Raw genomic sequence first — 18087 nt, forward strand, 5'->3', positions numbered from 1 at the left:
CTGAAGGAGACCAGCCCAAAATACAGACGCATCCTCTACAAACCAGAGTGATTTGAATACTTAACACTCCATAGAAAGACGAACAGATACGATTTCCAACCCATTCTTAGCAGAAAAGCAACTGCTCTTGCTCATGCTTGATGCCCTTCCTTAGAGCGCTGCTGCAGGACAAGGCTGTACACCCCCATCTAGATCTATGCTTACACCTGTCTCCAAAATACACAGTTGTTATTTGACTCTGCTCCTGCCCCACCTTGTTCTATCATGTCACATGATTAGAAACCAAGTACTTCAGAGCGCTCTGTCAAAACACAGGGAAGAAACTCAGTAACATGCAGCTGCCTCTGGCTCGGAAAGAGTTAGAGAAACCCCTGACCGCTTAAGTACACCTCATAAATTACATGCTGTACTGATTCTGCAGTGAGTTTAAACCGCGTTAGTCATTCTGCCAATTATACAATTTTAACTTTCTCTAGAGTTTCATATATGATAGGAAAAGATCAGTGAAATAATAGATCCCCCACATGGTTTTACTCATTAAAAAGAAAAAAAAAAAAAGAAATTCAAATCCCCAGGGCTGCAACAGGTAAGGCCACCGAACAGGACTGGCAGATGCGCTAAGGCTTCTGGCTGTACCAAAGCACGCAGAGGAACATTTTTTAATCGTATCTCAACCGTTGCAACCGAGAATGTAAAGACCAGCGACGCCATCCACTTTTGGAACACCTGCTGTGCTTCAGTCTTCGGAAACAAATTGACTTTGCTGTTGTTTTGTTTTTCAAAAGAGGGCAAAAAGTCTCACTGCTCATGACTTCTACAGCCAAGCACACAGAGTCCGACAGGCAGTTTGTACAACGCAATTTCTTTGAAGGAGAAAGATTTCCATTCCGGGAAAATCCCTTTTCCAACTGAAATCAAAGTTACGCACTGCAGGACAACGGTCCCTGGTCCCTCAGCTTCGCTTCCAGAGGGCTGGGGATCCGCATCCATCCTCAGCAGAAACCACATCAGCTAACCTGATTACTCCTGCAGTTGCCACGTTCCTCCTCATCACCTACAGAAAAAAAAAAAAAACAACACACACACCGCTGACAGCGGTAGTTGTCACACGGGTCACCACAGACCTCCTCGAAACACCCTCCTCCTCAAAAGGAACGTGGTCTTCCGCTCAACTGCTCCGCACCGATTCCCGTGTTGGACGCTGCAGCTGTCATCGCTTGCGGCACCTAAGGTAGCAACAGACAGAGAAATACCATCACGCTTGGGAAAAATCACCAGCCCCACGCTCCTCCTTGCTGCTCCTTAGCTCACCACCTCAAAAGCTCACCCAACTCCAAAGGCAGCTGCGTAACACCTGCACAACCGCACAGAAACGCTTGACCGAGCTGCCGCAGGATGCTCCGCTCTTGGACGCCAGCCCGGCTGACAACCGCCTCGCCTCCTCAGGCCGCTGGCTGGCGCGCAGCTTCGCCCCTCCGAGGCTACGTGCGTGACCTGCGAAAGCCAAAACAAAAGGCACGTGCTGAGATACCGCCCAAAACCACAGCCTGCCCATGCCCATTCCCCTCTCCTCCTCCTCTACTTCGGCCGCCCACCCTCCCTACCTCTGCCAGCTGCCGCGTTGAGGCTCCGGTACCACCTGTAAAACACAACCAATAAGGGATGCTTATAAACTTCACGAACAACACAACGCCTGAAAAGTAACTTCTCTGCTGCAGCCCACCAGTCCCAGCTCACCTCGCCCCAGCCACCCGCAGTGCCGATACCCCGCTTCGCTCGCTACTTCGTGCCTTTGGAATACAACAAACCTACCAAGACCTGTCAGCTGCTGACACAGCCATCGGCCGCATCTGCCCGCTGACACCGCGTGCCGACCCACCTTCTTATGGCTGCTCCCCCGCCCCTCCTCTAACCCTTTGGTGCACGGCTCGTCTCACTGCATCTGAAAACGGCATCGAACGAGTCACACGGATGCGGAGCAACAGCTTAACGGTTCCGGAGATCTCCTTTCCATGTAGGAATACCCTCTAGACTCCAACAACAGCCAGCCAGCCATCACAGAAAACCAAAGCCAAAGCAACACCTGGCCCTACGCGTACGACCCTTAGCACCTTCCACCCCGGAAGTCAAACGCCACGGCCCCTGACGAAAAGATACGGCCGCGGCCGCAACCGCAACGGTGGACGCGCAAGAAGCCGGGCCCCAAGACCCAACATCCACAGGACGCGGAGAAGTCGTCGTCCCAGAAGAGGGCTCCGTGAGAACAGACCGCTCGACAGCGGATACCCCAGCGCATCCTGGACCACCCGTCACCTTCTCGGACACGAGACGTGCTGGACAGATCTGTGTGTGGAGCTTCTCACGCGAGACGGGGAGCGCTCAGTCGGCGGTACCCCGGTGAGTTGAGGAGCACGAGACCCTCGGTGCGGCTACCGATGCGCCCGCCTACCGCAAAAGAATAAACCTCCGGAGCATCGAGACCTCATTAATGTGCAGTATAGCGCACACGGAACAAGCACCACCGACCGCCTCCTTACCACTGAACCCCTCAAGGAATCACAGCAGCGGTCAGCTGACAGAAAAACCACGGCGGCTGAAAGATCTAACACAGGCACCTTACAACCACAGAAACCGGTGCTAAACACACAACAGGTGAAAAACAACACGGAAACGTAAGTGCTGTGACCGGCACTACGACACGTCTCATCGGGCGCGTCATGAAAAAGTCAGAAACGGAGTAATGGGAAGGCTCGCGTGCCCGGGCCTACGACAGAAGACAGACCCCGGCTGGAGACTGTTACCAGCGCAAAGAACGCAGACCCTCTTCTCTGAGAAGTTCTGGGGAAGATGCCTTCTCGAGAAACTCTCAAGCTCCGTATACAGACGAGTACAAGATGCTCACCCTAACCCTCGCTGGACAATCTCACCATCAGTCCTATTAAGAGAGAAAAAAGAGCGTAGATCAAGACATCAGCAACTTACACAGCACACAGTAAAAACGGTGGGGAAAGAAACCAAGGTTCCATCTCCCATAGTCAGGAATTCCAGAAAAATGCAATGCATCTAAAATTAAAAAAAAAAAAAAAATGGCAGGCTATTAAACCATTTTGCCACCCCCAAACCCTCAGCGGAAAACCGCCAGCCTGAAACAACAAAAACAACTGCATACAAGGGTACTTCCTACTATGCCTACAGCCGAACCTCGGCCGGTCTCGAAACTCTTCCCTCACACCGACGCCTCCGCTTCTTGCCGTGAGCAAACCCCCGACGCCCGCGCAGCCCAGCCGGCTCCAAGAGCTGCCGCCAGCGACCGGACCAGCGGAGCGCCCGCACCGCAGCAGCCCCGGAGCAGAACGGGCTCCCTGTGCAGAGGCCAGGGCTCGTACACCCGGGGCCCGGCTCACCACCCTTCATGCAATCCCCTGGGAAAGGGGCTGGGGCGACCCCCAGCAGGCACAAGGGCGGCCGGAGGAGCAGCGGGGAGTTTCCTCACCTGCCTCCGTGTCATGGGGTACAAAGCGCTGAGCAAAGACAGCGACCCGTACCGCAAAGGCTGACACCTGCTCTTCTACTGCAGGTATCTGCGGCACCAGCAACGTGACCGGGCAGGGAATTAAACTAACGGAACCACTTTAACTGGGAGAATAAGGACACAAACCTGAGCCAGGTGCAGTCAGCAACATCCCCGGGGAGGAACTGGCAACCGAGTCCTCAGCGCTGCCCCTGGGAGACACAAAGAACGGCCAACTGTTGTCCACAGCGACGGCCACCCCTTTCCCCAGGCAGGAACCCCTCCTTCTGCAGGAGCTCCTGGGGACGCCCCCTCCTGCCCCAGACCATTGCCAGCGGCACCCGCGCTTATGGGGCAAGAAAGCACGTTCGCGGGTCAGCTTGCTGCCGCGAGGGCAGGGTCTGGGGTGGTCAGGGGCTACGGGACAGGTGCTGGAGCTGTGGGCAGCTGCATGGGGCGCGCGGGCTGGAGCACTTTTCCAGGGGGTGGGAAGGCCTGCAGGTGCCCGGAGGCAGCCATCTGCCCCTCTTCCTCCTTCCTCTCCACCAGCTCACAAAACCCCTGGGAGCTGCCCTGGTGGGGCCCGACGTCTGCTGTCGGCACTCTCGGGCAGGCGTGCCCTAGCAGCACCATCCCCTGGGGCTGCGGCCCCATGACACAGAGCGGCCATCGCCATCAGCCTCGCTGGCTCCCTCCGGGGCTCCTCCGGCCCCAGCCCGCAGCTGCAGCCATGGCCCCTTACCCCCGCTGTGTACCTGCTCCCCTGGACTCTCTGACCACTGCTCAGCAAGTACAAAGGAGACAGAGCGAGGGTTTATTTGCAAACCCATCTAAGTGCCAGGAACACGCCTGCTCTGGGGCTCAGAGCCCGTCCACTCACCCTTCCCTGGGACCGCTCGGCAGTCCACGCTGGGGCAGCAGGTATGGAGAACGAAAACACAGCCATGGGGAGCTGGGCAGAGGAACAGAAAGAGAAAAATAAGGTGAGGGAGAGGAACTGAGGAGCAGAGAAAGAGAGGTACCGGGAAAAGAACAGAGAGGGGGAGACACAGATAAAGAAAGGACACAGAGTCCTGCAGGGACACGGTGCAAGGAAAATGGGCTCAGGGAGCCAGGCGGGTGAAAAGAGCGCGCCCACCAGCCCTGTGCCCAGGGGGCAGCAGCGGCCTTTCCTCACGGGGAGGTGGCAGCGGGCACGGCGGCCCCATCCCACAGGCCCTGCAGCATCGCATGGCCGTTACCGGCGGCGCCCGCCGGCAGGACAGCCTGCTGCTCGCCGGATGCAGCGCTGAGCATGGCGCCCGAGCCGGACACCCGCAGGCAGCCGTGCGGCCCTGGCAACGAGCCCACAGCTCGTGCGGCGGCTGTGGCAAGGGCTGGGCCGTGCCGCAGGAGCGGGGGGCCATCACTCGACCCCCGCAGCGCAGCACCTCCTCCCCTGGGCTCCCTCACAGCCCCTCGCCTGCTGTGAAGGGACTGCAAACGCAGCTGGGAGGGCAAAGGAGACTGCGAACGTTTCTTCAGTCACGCAGGTAGCGGATGCAGCGAGAGCGCCTGAGGCAGGGAACAGGATGGCAAGAGAAAGACAGAGACAGGGAGCCCGACAGGTGGAGAAAGAAGCAGCAGGGAGAGAAGAAGAGAGGCAGCAGATAGAGGGAGAAGGGAGCAGGGCAGAGACGGACAAAGTAGGATGGAGACGCAGGAAAAACCTGGGACGGGCAGCACGACAGAGAGGAAGGAAAGAAGAACAGGGGCAGGAAGCTGGACCGAGACACATGGAGAAAGACAACAAAGAACAGGGCAGAGAGGGAGGATGAAACAACAGGGACAGGGAGCCAAGACAGCCAACGATGGAGGGAAGGGGCGGGGGTGGGGGGAACAACAACACGGTACAAACCACAGAGCTACAGACTACAGGTGGAAGAATTAAGAAATAGGGACGGGGAGCCAGAAAAAAAAAAAAAGCTGGAGAGCAAAAAGTATAGCGATGCATACAAAAAGAAGGGAGGGAATATTAAAATAGCGTCATCAGGGAGCCAGAGAAAGAGAGACGGAGAAAAGACAAAAGCAACAGGCTACAGGGCAGAGAGGGAGGAACTCATGAGCAGCAACAGAGCTCCGGCCAGAGAGAGACAGAAAAAAGTACAAGACTGCAGGGCAGAGAAGGTGGAATTGACCAACAGGGACCGGGGACCAGACAGAGCGTGATCGAGAACAGAAAAAAATAGCAGCGGGCTACAGGGAAGAGGAATTCAAGAGCAGGGACTGGGAGCTGGACACAGAGATAGAAAAAAAAAAAAACCACGAAACAGCGATGGGCTATGAGACAAATAGGGAGGAAAGAAAAAATAGCAGCAGGGAGCCAGACAGAAGAGACTGAGAAACACAGACAAATAGCTTGGGGCTACAGGACAGAGACTGTGGAATGAAAAGGCAGGGAGAGGGAGCCAGACAAGAGAGCAGGGGGAAAATCCAGACAGGCTACGGGGGAGGCAAAAGGAAGAATTAAAATCTGGGGACAGGGGGCTGAACAGAGAGGGATGGCGACAGCAGGGAAGAGCAGCAGGTGCAGGAGTAAGAAGGAGAAAATAATCAATAGGGACAGGAAGCTGCATACAGAGTGATGGAGAAAGGCAAAAATAGGGGTGGGGTAGAGGGCAGAGAGTAAGAATTAAAAAATGGGGGCACTGAGACAGACATAAAGATGGAGAAAAGAAAAAAGCAACAGGCTACACAGCAAAGGAGGAGGAACTAAAAAACATGGACAGGAAGTACGAAAGTGAGAAGGGGCTGGAGGGGGTGGGCGGGGGACTCCCGGACACAGGACACCTGACAGGCAACAGGACAGAGAGGGAGGAATTAAAAGCGAGGGACTGGGAGCTGGGAGAGGGGGAGAAAGAAAAAGAATCACAGCACGCTACAGGGCTGAGAAGGAAGAAACTGAACAACAGGGACAGGGAAATGGCCAAAGAGAGCCCAAAGAAAGAAAATGTGCCGATGGGCTACAGGACAGAGAGGGAGGAGTGAAAAAACAGGGAGCCAGAGCCAGGCACAGAGAGATCGAGACAGAAAAAACAGCCAGGAGCAACGAGGCGGGGGAAGATGCGAGGATCTGGAGCCAGACAGAGAAACAGCAAAAGAAAATGACAGCGACGGGCTCCAGGGAGGAGCGGGAGGAATGAAAAGACAGAGACAAGGGGCCGGACCCAGTGTGACACACGCAGGAAGCACAGCAACAGCTGGAGGGCAGAGAGGGAAGAATTAAAACACAGGGACAGGGCGCCAGAGGTGGAGTGGGGAGATAGATAAAGGGGTAGGGGGCAGACAGAAAGACAGGCTACAGGGAGAAGCAGGAGGAATTAAAAAACTGGGATCCAGAGCCGGACAGAGAGAAGGAGAAAGCAGCACAATCACCACAGGCTACAGGGCCCAGAAGGAAGAAATTGAAAAACAGGGAAGTGGGAACCGTCCAGAGAGAGATATGAAGAAAGGGAAGATAGCGGGGAGCTGCCACACAGCAGCAAGGGAAGGATTAAAAAGGTGGGGCAGGGAGCCGGACGGGGAGCGATGGAGAAAGAAACAAAGCCCCGCGATGGGCTACAGGACAGAGAGGGAGCAACTGAAGACTCGGGAAAAGGAGCGGGACAGAGAACGGAAAAACAGCGACGGGCCACAGCGCAGAGGGAGGAACCACATATGTGGGGAGAGGGAACTGGCCAGAGAGAGATGAGGACAGACAGACAACAGAACTGGGCTACAGGGCCGAGAGGGAGAAACTGAAAAATGGGGACCGAGAGCTGGGAACAGGAGAGATGCAGAAACACCAAATCGCAACGGGCCACAGGACAGAGAGGGAAGAAACATACATCTGGGACCAGGAGCAACCTACAAAGGGACATCAGGAAACGAAGTTTCAAGAACAATGCGTACGAGGCAGAGAGGAAGGCATTTTTAAAAGTGGGTAAAGACAGGGACAGAGACACAGATAACAAGAAAGCAACGATGGGCTGCGAGACAGACAGGGAGGAACTGAAAAATCCTGGCAGGGAGCCGGACAGGGCGAGACAGCAAAAGGAATGAAATTGCGACACAGACTTCAAAAGTGACAGGCTGCAGGGCAGAGAGGGAGGAATTTAAAAAAAAAAACGGATCTTGCGCTAGACCGAGAGAGACTGAACAAATAAAAATGGTGAGGCCTAAGAGGGCACAGAGGAAGGAATTAAACAACAGGGACAGAGAGCCAGACAGAGAAAAGTCCTGACGGGCTTCCAGAGAGAGGGGGGAATTGAAACCTAGAGACCAGGAGCTGGACAGAGAGAGACCGAGGAAAAAAAAAAAAAAAAAAAAAAAAAAAAAAAAAAAAAGACGACAAAACTGCATCGGGCTACTGGGAAGAGAAGGAGAGTTTGAGAATGGATTGCAGCAGCACGTGAAAGACAGAGGGCCAGGGAAGGGCCTGGGACGCACAAGTTGGGCGATGGGGCCCCGAGGGCCCAAGACTCACCGCATCTCTTGCTCTCAGTGCTGCTGGGAGAATTTGATCGTTCAGACGCTTCCTTCTCTTCCTCTCCTCCCTTCCTCTCCTGTAGCTCTGGTGAAACAGTGGTTCTTCACCTAAAAGATTACATGGCTGTCTCAACTCTTGCAAGCTTCCTAGACATGTAGCCTTGCTCGCTCATGCGTCACATGGCCATACCGCACCTTGGGTTACGCACACAGACCCTCCGGTGCACACTGGCAGTCCCGGTCTTGTTTGCAGCGGGAGGCAGCTGCCGGCCGGCCTTCGATTTCTTCTTCTTTACCTTTCTCTGGCCTCTGCAACTTCAGCCGCAGCAGCTCCTGTCCGCTGCCCACAGCCAGCAAGCACTCCGCCCATCCCCTTTCGCCGTGACAAGAGCGAGGCCAGGCAGAGACAACTCAGGCAAGCCTGAGGCAGGTGCAGACAACAGCATCCCCAGGGAAGGAAGGGACAACTGTGCCCTCAGTGCAGCCTCTGGGAGACAGAAAGAAGAAGCAGTGACCATTATTGACCGTAGATCATCCCTGGCCAAATCCCCTCCTTCCACAGCAGCTTCTGGAGATGCTGCTTTTTCCCTGCACTGCAGCTAATGGCACCCACGTTAAAGCAGAATCAAGTGCATTCGAGGGCCAGCTTGCTGCCATCACAACAGGGTGACCTGGGGCTGCGCGACAGGCTGCAGGGGAGGTGCTGGAGCTGGGGGCAGCTGCGCGGGGAGAGCAGGGCCGGGGGAGCTCTGTCGAGTCGGGGAGGCGCCCGGCGCCTGCACCTGGAGGGGCGTCCGCCTCCTTCCCCTCTTCCCTCCGACCAGCTCCCGGGAGCTCCCCGGGGCTGCCCTGACCCGGCTCGCCCCGAGCAGACCGGCAGCCCGCCGCAGCGCGGGCTTGGAGGCTTCCCGTCCCGCCGCCCCCGGCGGCCAGCGGCCAGCAGAGACGCCCGCACCCGCCGAAGGGACTCGCTCGCCCCACTGCCGGCCTCGGCCCTCACCCGCCACCATACTGCTCCTGCGCATCGCGCATGCGCCGGCCGCCGACGGCGCGCGGGGAGAGTCACGGCCGGCGCGCGACAGGCGCGCGACCGCCGCGCTGCAGGACTGCGCTTCGGCCGCGCGGCAGCAGCGCCCGCCAGGCGGCGCATGCTCGAGGCAGCCCCGGCGCTGCAGCCCCGTTCGTTGCGCGCCGAGCGCCCGCCGGCCCCGCGCCCCTGGGGCGGCAGCGGCGCGACCCGACCGGGAGGCATCGGCCAGCGCCGGGCACCGCCCCGCGGCGGCGGCAGGAAGACACGCCCCCGGTGGGGCGGGGCGTGAGCGGGGAAGGGGCGGGCCTAAGCTTGGGCTGGGGGCGAGGGGCAAGTCGGGGGGTGCAGGCGGCACCCGAGGTCCGGAAGCAGAGGGGCGGCGGGAGGGCGGTGCCGAGCATGACGGGGCGGAGGGGGCACAAGGTAGGAGGGCAGGGGGTTCAGGGGGCACGTCCCGCAAAAACCTCGCATGGGGCAACATCTCGGTGGAAATCACTTGGGTGGGGCAGGGATGTGCCAGGGAGGGACACGACAGCGGGGAGGAGACCCTCTTGGCCCCGGACTCTCCCCACCGGACAGCCCCGGCTGCAGCACCCGCGGGTCCCCGCTGGAGACAGAGCCAGGAGCCTCCGGCCGCAGGGCTGGCGCTGCCGGGCGAGCACGCGGAACGGCCGGCAGGCAAACCTCGGCGGGGGGAGCTGCCGAGCAGCACCAGATACGACAGCTCAAGAACAAAAATCCCAAATTATGTCTCAGCATATCAGAAAAGTAACACAGGAGAAAGCAGCGGAATTCAGTGAGAATAAGGGATAGGATAGTGGTTGAGCTAAAGGAGGTCAGCTCAAAATACAACACATCTTTTCAAAACCAGAGCCATCGGTACGCTTAAAAAAAAAAAAAAAAAAAATCAACATTAAGACTCACCGATAAAATTTTGAACGCATTCTTGGCATAAAAGCAAACACGCTTGCTGGTGCTGGAAAATATCTTGTCCCTTTCCTATGGCACCCCTGCGGGGAGATAAAACCCCCCACCCCCAAGACCGCAGCACGACCTCGTACCGTCATCGGACTCACTGCAACAGCTACAGCCCTTGCGCCGCCACCGCTGCTGCTGCTGCACATCTCGCTTGCTCGATCAGTAAATCTGCAAAGTGAAATGTAAAACTTTAAATAAATATGATAAAGTCAGGTTTAAAACTTTCTTTAAAGAAAGAACAAATCTCAGTCGTTCACTTTATGCCAAAAAGGCACGTGGATGTTCATGTACATCCAACAAAAATGCTTATGCTATGAAAGTAATTGATTTGATGTTTGCATTAACTGAACTCACCCAGCTGCAAGCAGATACCATTAAATCACCTGTCTCCAAAATACACCGTTCCCATCCGACTGGGGGGTTTCTTGTGCATTACACCATTAGGAGGGACATCTGGGCAGCTGCACGGCCCAGGATAGATGCCACCGAATAGCCAGGGAAACGCACCATCGAAAGCCAGACAGAAATGAAGTACTTTAGACTGCTCCCTCCAAATATGGGGAAAAACACCGGTAACATTCAGCAGCCTCTCTTTTTAAACATACAGAAGATATACCGAATTGCTTGAACACCCTCATCAATCGTACCCTGAAGCTCTCAGGCGGTTACAGTTTAAACAAGGCAAGTCCATTTGTATATTACACAACATGAACTGTTTGGCGTTTTTTTCCTATCAGAAATGAAACTTAGAAAAAATTAGTAAGATAAGAGATCTCCATATTGTTTTACTGGGGGGGAGGGCGGGACGGCGGGACTATGACAGACAGGGACGATGACACAACGCAGAAATCAAATACCCAGCGCTGCAATGCTTAAGGCTACCAAACGGGACTGGAAGATTTGCCAGAGAGAGGTGGAGGAAAAAAAACCCACCAAAAAAACCAAAACAAAACAAACAACAAAACAACAAAAAAAACCCCAACCCACAACTTTGATTGCTCTTAGTACAGATGTCAGTATCTCAGTCAGGTTTTCACGTACCCCTATGAGATATTTTAAACACTTAAGGACTGAAAAAGCAGAAAACTTTTATCTGGAACACAGTCCGTTTCTTCAGAACATCCAAACTCTGACGCACAGTTTCTTTCCCCTTTTAGTACCACATGATTCTCAGAGAATCGTTTCTCAGCAAGCACACAAACCAGAAGGCTACGCAAGCTCTCAGGAAGAGCAAATAAACGGAGAGGAGTACGCTTCACACAGGCACAATGTGCTCCAGAACAGACCTTATTTTATTTTGAGTGTTTCTGCTGAAGTACTTCCTATCAAAACTAGAGAACGAGAGCTGGCATGTTCTTCGCGTTCACTTTAAAGTCTGGACTACAAGTACCCGGGGAAAAACGCAGACACACGTGGCAGACGTACCTTGTCCTTGCAGGCCACTCGGGATCCTTTCCGCCCACCTTGTACCTCCAGGGCAGAAGAAAGAGTCACCACGGTGAAATGGTACCAGCTGGCTTCTGCTGAGAGAAGAAAAAAAACCCCCAAAAAACCAAATCACCTTTTAGAAGACCGGGCAGGGTTCTGCCCGAGGGGCCGGGCCGGGCCCCCGGGAGCCCCGGCCGGCCGGTTTCTCTCCCCTTTGCCCGGCAGCGAGCAGACCCCGCCGCCCCGCCCCGGACACCGGCGAGCACCGCCCGGCCCGCTCCGGCGCACCGGGAGGGTCGCCCAGCAGCGCCGCACCCCGGAACCGCCGCTCCCGCCGTGCCGCGAGACGCGCCTGCCCAGCTTCCGGCCCTGCGGGGACACCGCCCCCCCACCCCCGCCCGGGCAGCCCCCGCTGCTCCTTCCCAGACGGCGCGGCTCCGCCGTAGCCCCCCCGCTCCGCGCCCTCGACACGGACCCCGCCGGCCTGGCCGCCCGCCTCACGGCTTTCCCCGGGACCCGCCGGTCGATCACCCGGTCCTCACTCACCTGCTCCCCCGGCGGAGCCCGAGCCAGAAGAGCCCCAGCCGCAGCCCCAGCCCCGCAACGCTCGGCGACCGCCGCTCCTGCCGCGACTCGCACTGCCTGGCGGGACACCGGCGAGTGCAGGAAGCCACGCATCCCGGACGGGAGGGGAGAAAGGCGGAGTGACACTTCCGGCGGGGCGACGGGATGCAGGAAGACGCGCCCCCTGCCGGGCAGGGGGGGGGGGGCAGGGAAGACACACCCCGGGGCGGGCGGGAGCACCGCGGGGCAGCGCCACAGCACGCGCACCAGGGGCGGGACGGCACCGCCGGGCGACCGGCGATAAGGAGACACCGCGCACCCGCCGAAGTGGGGGGGACTCGCTCGCCTCAGCGGTGGCCTCGGCCCTCCCCTGGCGCACCGCCATGCTGCTACCGGGCACGCGCTTGCCCCGCCCACCAACGACGCGCCGGAGGGGCCGGAACCGGCGCGCGAACGCCGGGCTGCAGGATCGCGCCTCGGGCACGGGGCGATGGGCGGAGCGGCAGCAGGGCTGCCTTACTGGGAGGCAGCAGCCAGCGCCAGGCAACCCCCGCAGGCACCGCGGTGTCGCATGGCCGCTGCGGGCGAGCGGCAGCCTGAAAACAGAGAGCGACATGCGCGGCTGCAGTACCCAATTTCGGTCAAAGGGTAGCAGCTGAGAGCACGGCAACGCGCCGCCAAAGCGCATGCGCGGCTTCCAGGTTGCAATACCGCTTTTTGGTCACACGGTGGCAGCAGAGCGCGCGACTACGGACTGCAGTACCCACTTTCGGTCACGTTTTTAAGCCGTATCCAAGAAGAAAAGACGGGGATAAGAAGATACAGTTGCTGTGAAACGCAACTTAATATTCTTCTGAATAATAAACAGCAGCAGAAAACAAGATACAATTACCTTGGTTTGTCTTAATTTTTTTTTTTTTTTTGGCTATAGTTATTCTGGAAGTATTAGTCTAGTTGCCTACCAATAAACATATGAAGCACCATCCTTCTTTAAGCCCTCCAAAGGCCATTAGAAAACGGCTTTATAGAATTTCTTTTAAAACACTTTCACCATTAGATATTACAGTTTATTCAAACAGAATCTATTTGTTGTGAGGAAATAAACAGGGACAGGAAAACATTGTTAGGCAACAATGTTGATAAAAAGCAAAATTTAAAATTTCGTGATAAACAACTGGACAGAACATAATCAATGTTCTCAAAAATTTAATATCAATCTGAAGGAAGATAATTTTCTTCTAAACAAAATGTGACATAATTTTACAGCATGTAAGTTTAAAAGAAACTTCTCTTCACCTGCTGCATTAATAAATCCATATGAGTATAAATAATCTGATTTAATCACATTTCTCATTTCCAGTTAACAGTTTAGCAATTACAAGGAAATACAAGCTACTACGCTAGAGTAATTTTTTGTCCTGGTCTGAATGTTGAGCCAACTTGTCCTTTCCTCTTCTTGGGATTCTGAAAATTATCATATCTGGAAACAGAAATAGATAGTTGCAAATTTTTATGAAATGCCTTTGTTTGCATATGCCTCTTCAGATACACATTAATGCAACACAGAACTTTTTTACAGGTGCTTAAGTATATTTTTATGGAAGAGTGTATGTCTCTTTTTGGGGACTTTTTTTTTTTTTTTTAAATTTTTTGGGGTGAGGTGGGGAATGTGGGACAAGGAGGACAGTGTGGTATAAACTCCTGGGAAGCATCTCTCATTCTCCTCCCTTCCTGTCCCTTCCTTCTCTCTTTTCCCTGCTGTAAGACCTGCTTATCTACGTGTCAGCTGAGGAAGACAGCTCCTTAAGTCTTCATGTCAGAAGAACCCCTGATGAGATCACAGAACATCCCAATACCAGATTCCAGCTTTTTCACTACAGTCAATTCCAAGTCTAAGAAGACCCATTCTCCTTTTCAGTATGTTTATACTTCTGCAGATTACTGCCTTTTCCCAAACACGGCAGCTACTACAGGATCAAAACCCAGCAATTTGAAAACACAAAGGGCTACAAACTCAGTGGGAGCAGGAAGGACTTAGCTCTAAGTCTTAAAGAATCCGTGCCTCTTTGTACCGGTATAGCTCTTAACACAAGGGGTTTCTGGTCTGTGATTAGAATTTCTAGGTCCTACATTAATAAAAACAATAAAAGACAATGCACTGGCAAAATATTTTCCCTTTCCCAGTATGTAATGTAGTATTTCTGAAAAAAAAATTGCTGTCAGAAGCTATTCAACTCCACTGCCATTCTTGACATTAAGTAACTATTGTGTTTCTGATGAATAAGGAATATGAAAAGACCAAATCTCCACCGAATCAACAATTACTAAAAAAAAAAAAAAATACTTACAGTTCAGTAAAATTTTTCCAGTCGCCTTGGCTAATGGATGGTCTTATACCGTCAAGTGCAGTCATCAGATGAGACTGGGTAATAATTAAAGTGTTCTTGGCAAGCACTGACTGATTAAAGGTGCTGTCCTTGAAAACAGAGCCATGAACAGACAATGAAAAATTACCACAGAAACACAGTGCCATGAACATCAGTAACTCTGGAATGTCCCCATTACATGTACAGACAAATTTATTATACAGTCACAACTTCCCCCCCCTCCATATTAATAACACAGAAATAATGATTTAGTTACATGAACGTTAGCATCTGGCTTATTTTCCTCAAACTAGGTATCATTTATCTTTGCTATTTTTGTTACATTAATATTATTGCAGAAATTATGTATTGAAATACCAAGAAATGTGGGAAAACAAAAAGAAAAGTGTTAAGACTAAATAGTCGAAAAACCTGCCATACTCCGTTCTTGCTTCTATAATTTGCTTTGATGGCATTGATTTCTGTCCTCAGGTGCTCTATTTGCTGCTCCTGGTTATTTTCCAGGGAGTCTTCCGGAGAAGCTGTTCTAAGCACTGAAGGTTGTGCTGATGCTGTGTCTCTCTGAGTCACACTGGTAAAATCATGAGTTATAGAGTTTGGTCCAGACAAACACAAAGAGCTCTAAATTGACAGCAAGGAGAAATACATTAACTCATTTTGTATCCAAAAGAGCAACGCCACCAGTAAGATCTAACCTACAATTCAGTACAAGCTTGATCCCACTGGCAAGAGGAGTACTTTCTCTTAAAAACAGATAACATACATAAGTTTTTGAACAGAAAGATTTAGATTAATTCATCAGGGTGTGTGGGGAAAAGTGTGAATTTGAAAATGAAGTGTTCCATGTTTGGAAAAAATTAAATATTTTTTCAATGGCCTATCACAAAAAGAATAAAGGTCTACAAAGTCCACTGTTTTATTTACATATGTAGATCAGTGGTTCTGAAATCTGGGCAAGTTTACGTAGTTTGGTTTGGAATGACTTGTAATTCAAATACTCATCATCTCCAAATTCTCTGTGCGCTTGATAAAATATGTAACCTTCAAGTTCAACAACTTTAAGAGATCAAAGTGCTTGTAGCCTTGCTGAAGAACTTTCACAGTCAGAGGAAAACTGAAGTCTCTAAAGAGACATTAATTGAATGCTACCATCTATAATGCAAGATAAGACATACAAAAGCACCTTAGTAGTCAGGAATTAGTTCTCCAATGTCAAAATACGTTATTTTTTGCTTTAAGAATCAACGCAAGACCGTTTTGAAAACAAGAGTCTAACAACTTTGATAACCACTTATAGTAACAGTTCTACAATAGATCTTGAAAATGAATGTCCCATGGATCACAGGCAAACTCGTAAGTCCAATGTCCACCATAAGGAGCTTGGAGACAGCATATTCTGTTTTGCTTACCTGGCAGCCAAGTGAGACGAGTTGGCCAGCTGATCACTACGCAGGTGCTGGGCAGCCAACCAGCCCACCCTACCTGCAAGCTAGCCAGAGAACATGCTGCTTCCTGTGCAATGTGATACTACAATAGGAATTTTGCTTCTTCAGAGCAACAATGGAAGCTAAGGTTTACTTCTGTTGCTTACACAATCTAATGGTCAGATGAAAAATGTTTGCTGATTCTTAAGATTAGGACTTAGTTCTTGAAAGCTAGATTGTCATTGTTGAGTAATAAAAATAAGTTAAAAAAAAAACCCCAAACAAACAAACACTAAAAAGTCAAAAACTGTTTTAGTATTAAACTTTTGAAGGCAACAAGCCATTAGACCAGACATAAAGTTCTATTATGAATGCAGTTTGCCTGATTATAAAGGATTAAGCAGTATTTGGGGATGTTGATTTTAAAGTCCTGCAAAATTGCAGAGGAGTCCATATGGTATTTTGTCAGATCACGTCCTTCTATATTCTTCCCCAGCCAGGACCACAAGGTACAGGCTGAAGAGTCTGAAGGACAAAGCAGACAATTATATTTATAAAACCATACCATTTGCCTAGTTCAGTTTTTCTGCTTCACAACTCATGGTGTTCAGAAAATTCAAAATATAAAGTGACTAATTTACCAGCTCTGAAGGAGTTCCATTTCCCAGTTCTGATTCATAAGAACTTCCAAAATAAAGACGATACATGTTGGACCTTGGATCTTCAGGAAGCAAGTCAGACATGTCTAAAGAAATAAGAGATTGCTCTAGCCCTGCTTCTCCATCTATTGCCGAATCATCTGAGCCACTGCTGTGGTTTAGAAAAACCATGGAAGAGAGACTGAAGTCACTATCAGAACTACAACCAAAATCCTGTGAAAGAACAGAACATTAGGAGTGTTAATTTGTAGCTAATTGCAATCTGAAATACATTTAAAAAATTCATGTACAGGGCATGCGAAAGTATTGATTTGCATTTGGTTCTAGTAATCTGTCTTTCTCTATGAGTACATTTCCAAATATTTTGCTAAGAAAATCCAATGGCTTTAAGCAGGCCTTTCTGTCTTCATGCTAGAATAATAATTTGAGGAGATAATTTTAAGGTTTTATTTGTTTGCTTTGAACTGTCTGTCTTACTCAGTAACAGCAAGTGTTGGGAAACTTCATGTGCATTTTCTGTGGCACCACCGTATCCCTTCTGTCTCAACCATTCCCTCCAGGCACTTTAGTCTCTCGTGTCAAGTGCTGTAGGAGATTGTGGCAAGTCTACTTCTACAGTGCCTAATTGCTGTACTCATATTTAATCATAGTTAATACAGTTTAAGTGCTGATGTGGAAGTCTCAGTTGTTGCTTTAGACTGGTGTCCGCAAACTTTTTTGATTGTACCCCCATCAGTAAAAAATTTGTGAGCACACTTTACCAAATACATGCATACTTATTTATTTGTAATTTCCATAAATGTACTATTGAAGTTCCAGTACTTTCTTCCTGCACCTCAATGGACTGTCTTGTGCACCACCTGGGGTGGGTGCACACCACTCCAGAGACCACTGCCTTAGACAATGGCTGCCTCTAACGACAGATAATTATCAGGTAACCTTACAACTACTTACTTACTGATGCTACAAGTGAAGGGATTACTAGGGAAGATACGCTGGAGATCCCTCCCCGTACTGACTGTTGCATCCTCAGAGCCCCATCCCCTGGTAACAGCTAGGGGAAAAAGTACCCAAGAGGTCTCCTTGCTTTTGCACCCCTGACCCAATCCTTCCCTTTAACCTCTGAGTAGCGGAAGCCATGCCTGCCCCTTTCCAGCTACAGCCGGCAGACCAGCATTAAAAATGTGAGGGGAGGCGGCTGAATAGAGGCCAAGAGAGGAAAGGACATGTCAGTCACATAAGGGGTATAAACCAAGGGTGGGATCCTGTATCTTGTGCATCCAGTGCAAGTGCAAGTATTAGCTGGTGCCTGGAAGATGAGCCAGACCAGGCCACTTCAGGTATCACCATCCTCTCTCCCCTTCCATCCTGACCTCAGATCACACTCAATCTGTTGGGACAACTCCATAAAACCCACCAATTCCATCCATCATCCAAAATGTGCCACCTCGAATTTGCTAGCTGCTCCCAAGAAACTCTGAAGGAGATCCCTCCTATTGATCTGCCAGTCATTCCTTGTTAACAATGATAAACTAATCTGGCTTACATACATCTATTTAACTTTAAACACCTACCATAAAATGAAAAACACTTGTGTTTA

The 18087-nt window shown here is 51.7% G+C and overlaps 1 protein-coding gene and 1 long non-coding RNA gene across 18 annotated transcripts in view; both read right to left on the reverse strand.

Annotated features, from left to right (window-relative positions):
* Positions 1-507: 507 nt before the first annotated feature.
* On the reverse strand, positions 508-12059 carry LOC147415056 (uncharacterized). Of its 8 annotated transcripts, none has more exons than XR_015183555.1 (11): positions 12000-12059; positions 11451-11545; positions 10109-10193; positions 8213-8504; positions 8016-8125; positions 4392-4463; positions 3659-3723; positions 2802-2935; positions 1605-2637; positions 1328-1494; positions 508-1226 (listed from the first exon to the last, which is right to left on the reverse strand). It is a non-coding gene; the product is annotated as an uncharacterized LOC147415056 (long non-coding RNA). The 8 variants fall into 8 exon arrangements; XR_015183553.1 differs by having other exon boundaries at positions 1605-2445; positions 2538-2935; XR_015183557.1 differs by having other exon boundaries at positions 1605-1639; positions 1880-2935.
* A 1147-nt stretch (positions 12060-13206) lies between these two features.
* The window catches only part of PEX1 (peroxisomal biogenesis factor 1), a 29911-nt gene continuing 25030 nt past the window's right edge, over positions 13207-18087 (reverse strand). For 6 of the 10 annotated variants that reach the window (XM_086467680.1, XM_086467677.1, XM_086467675.1 and 3 more), the window contains 4 exons: positions 16470-16700; positions 14816-15025; positions 14366-14493; positions 13207-13497 (listed from right to left, as the gene is read on the reverse strand). In XM_086467680.1, coding sequence (XP_086323806.1) covers positions 13413-13497; positions 14366-14493; positions 14816-15025; positions 16470-16700 — 654 coding nt within the window. In that variant the 3' untranslated portion in view covers positions 13207-13412. Of the gene's footprint in view, positions 13498-14365; positions 14494-14815; positions 15026-16469; positions 16701-18087 lie in introns of those variants that run through there. The other 4 variants (XM_086467679.1, XM_086467682.1, XM_086467685.1 and 1 more) reach the window with 4 other exon arrangements.

Source organism: Leptosomus discolor, chromosome 7, assembly GCF_034619465.1.
Source record: "Leptosomus discolor isolate bLepDis1 chromosome 7, bLepDis1.hap2, whole genome shotgun sequence".
NCBI lineage: Eukaryota > Metazoa > Chordata > Aves > Leptosomiformes > Leptosomidae > Leptosomus > Leptosomus discolor.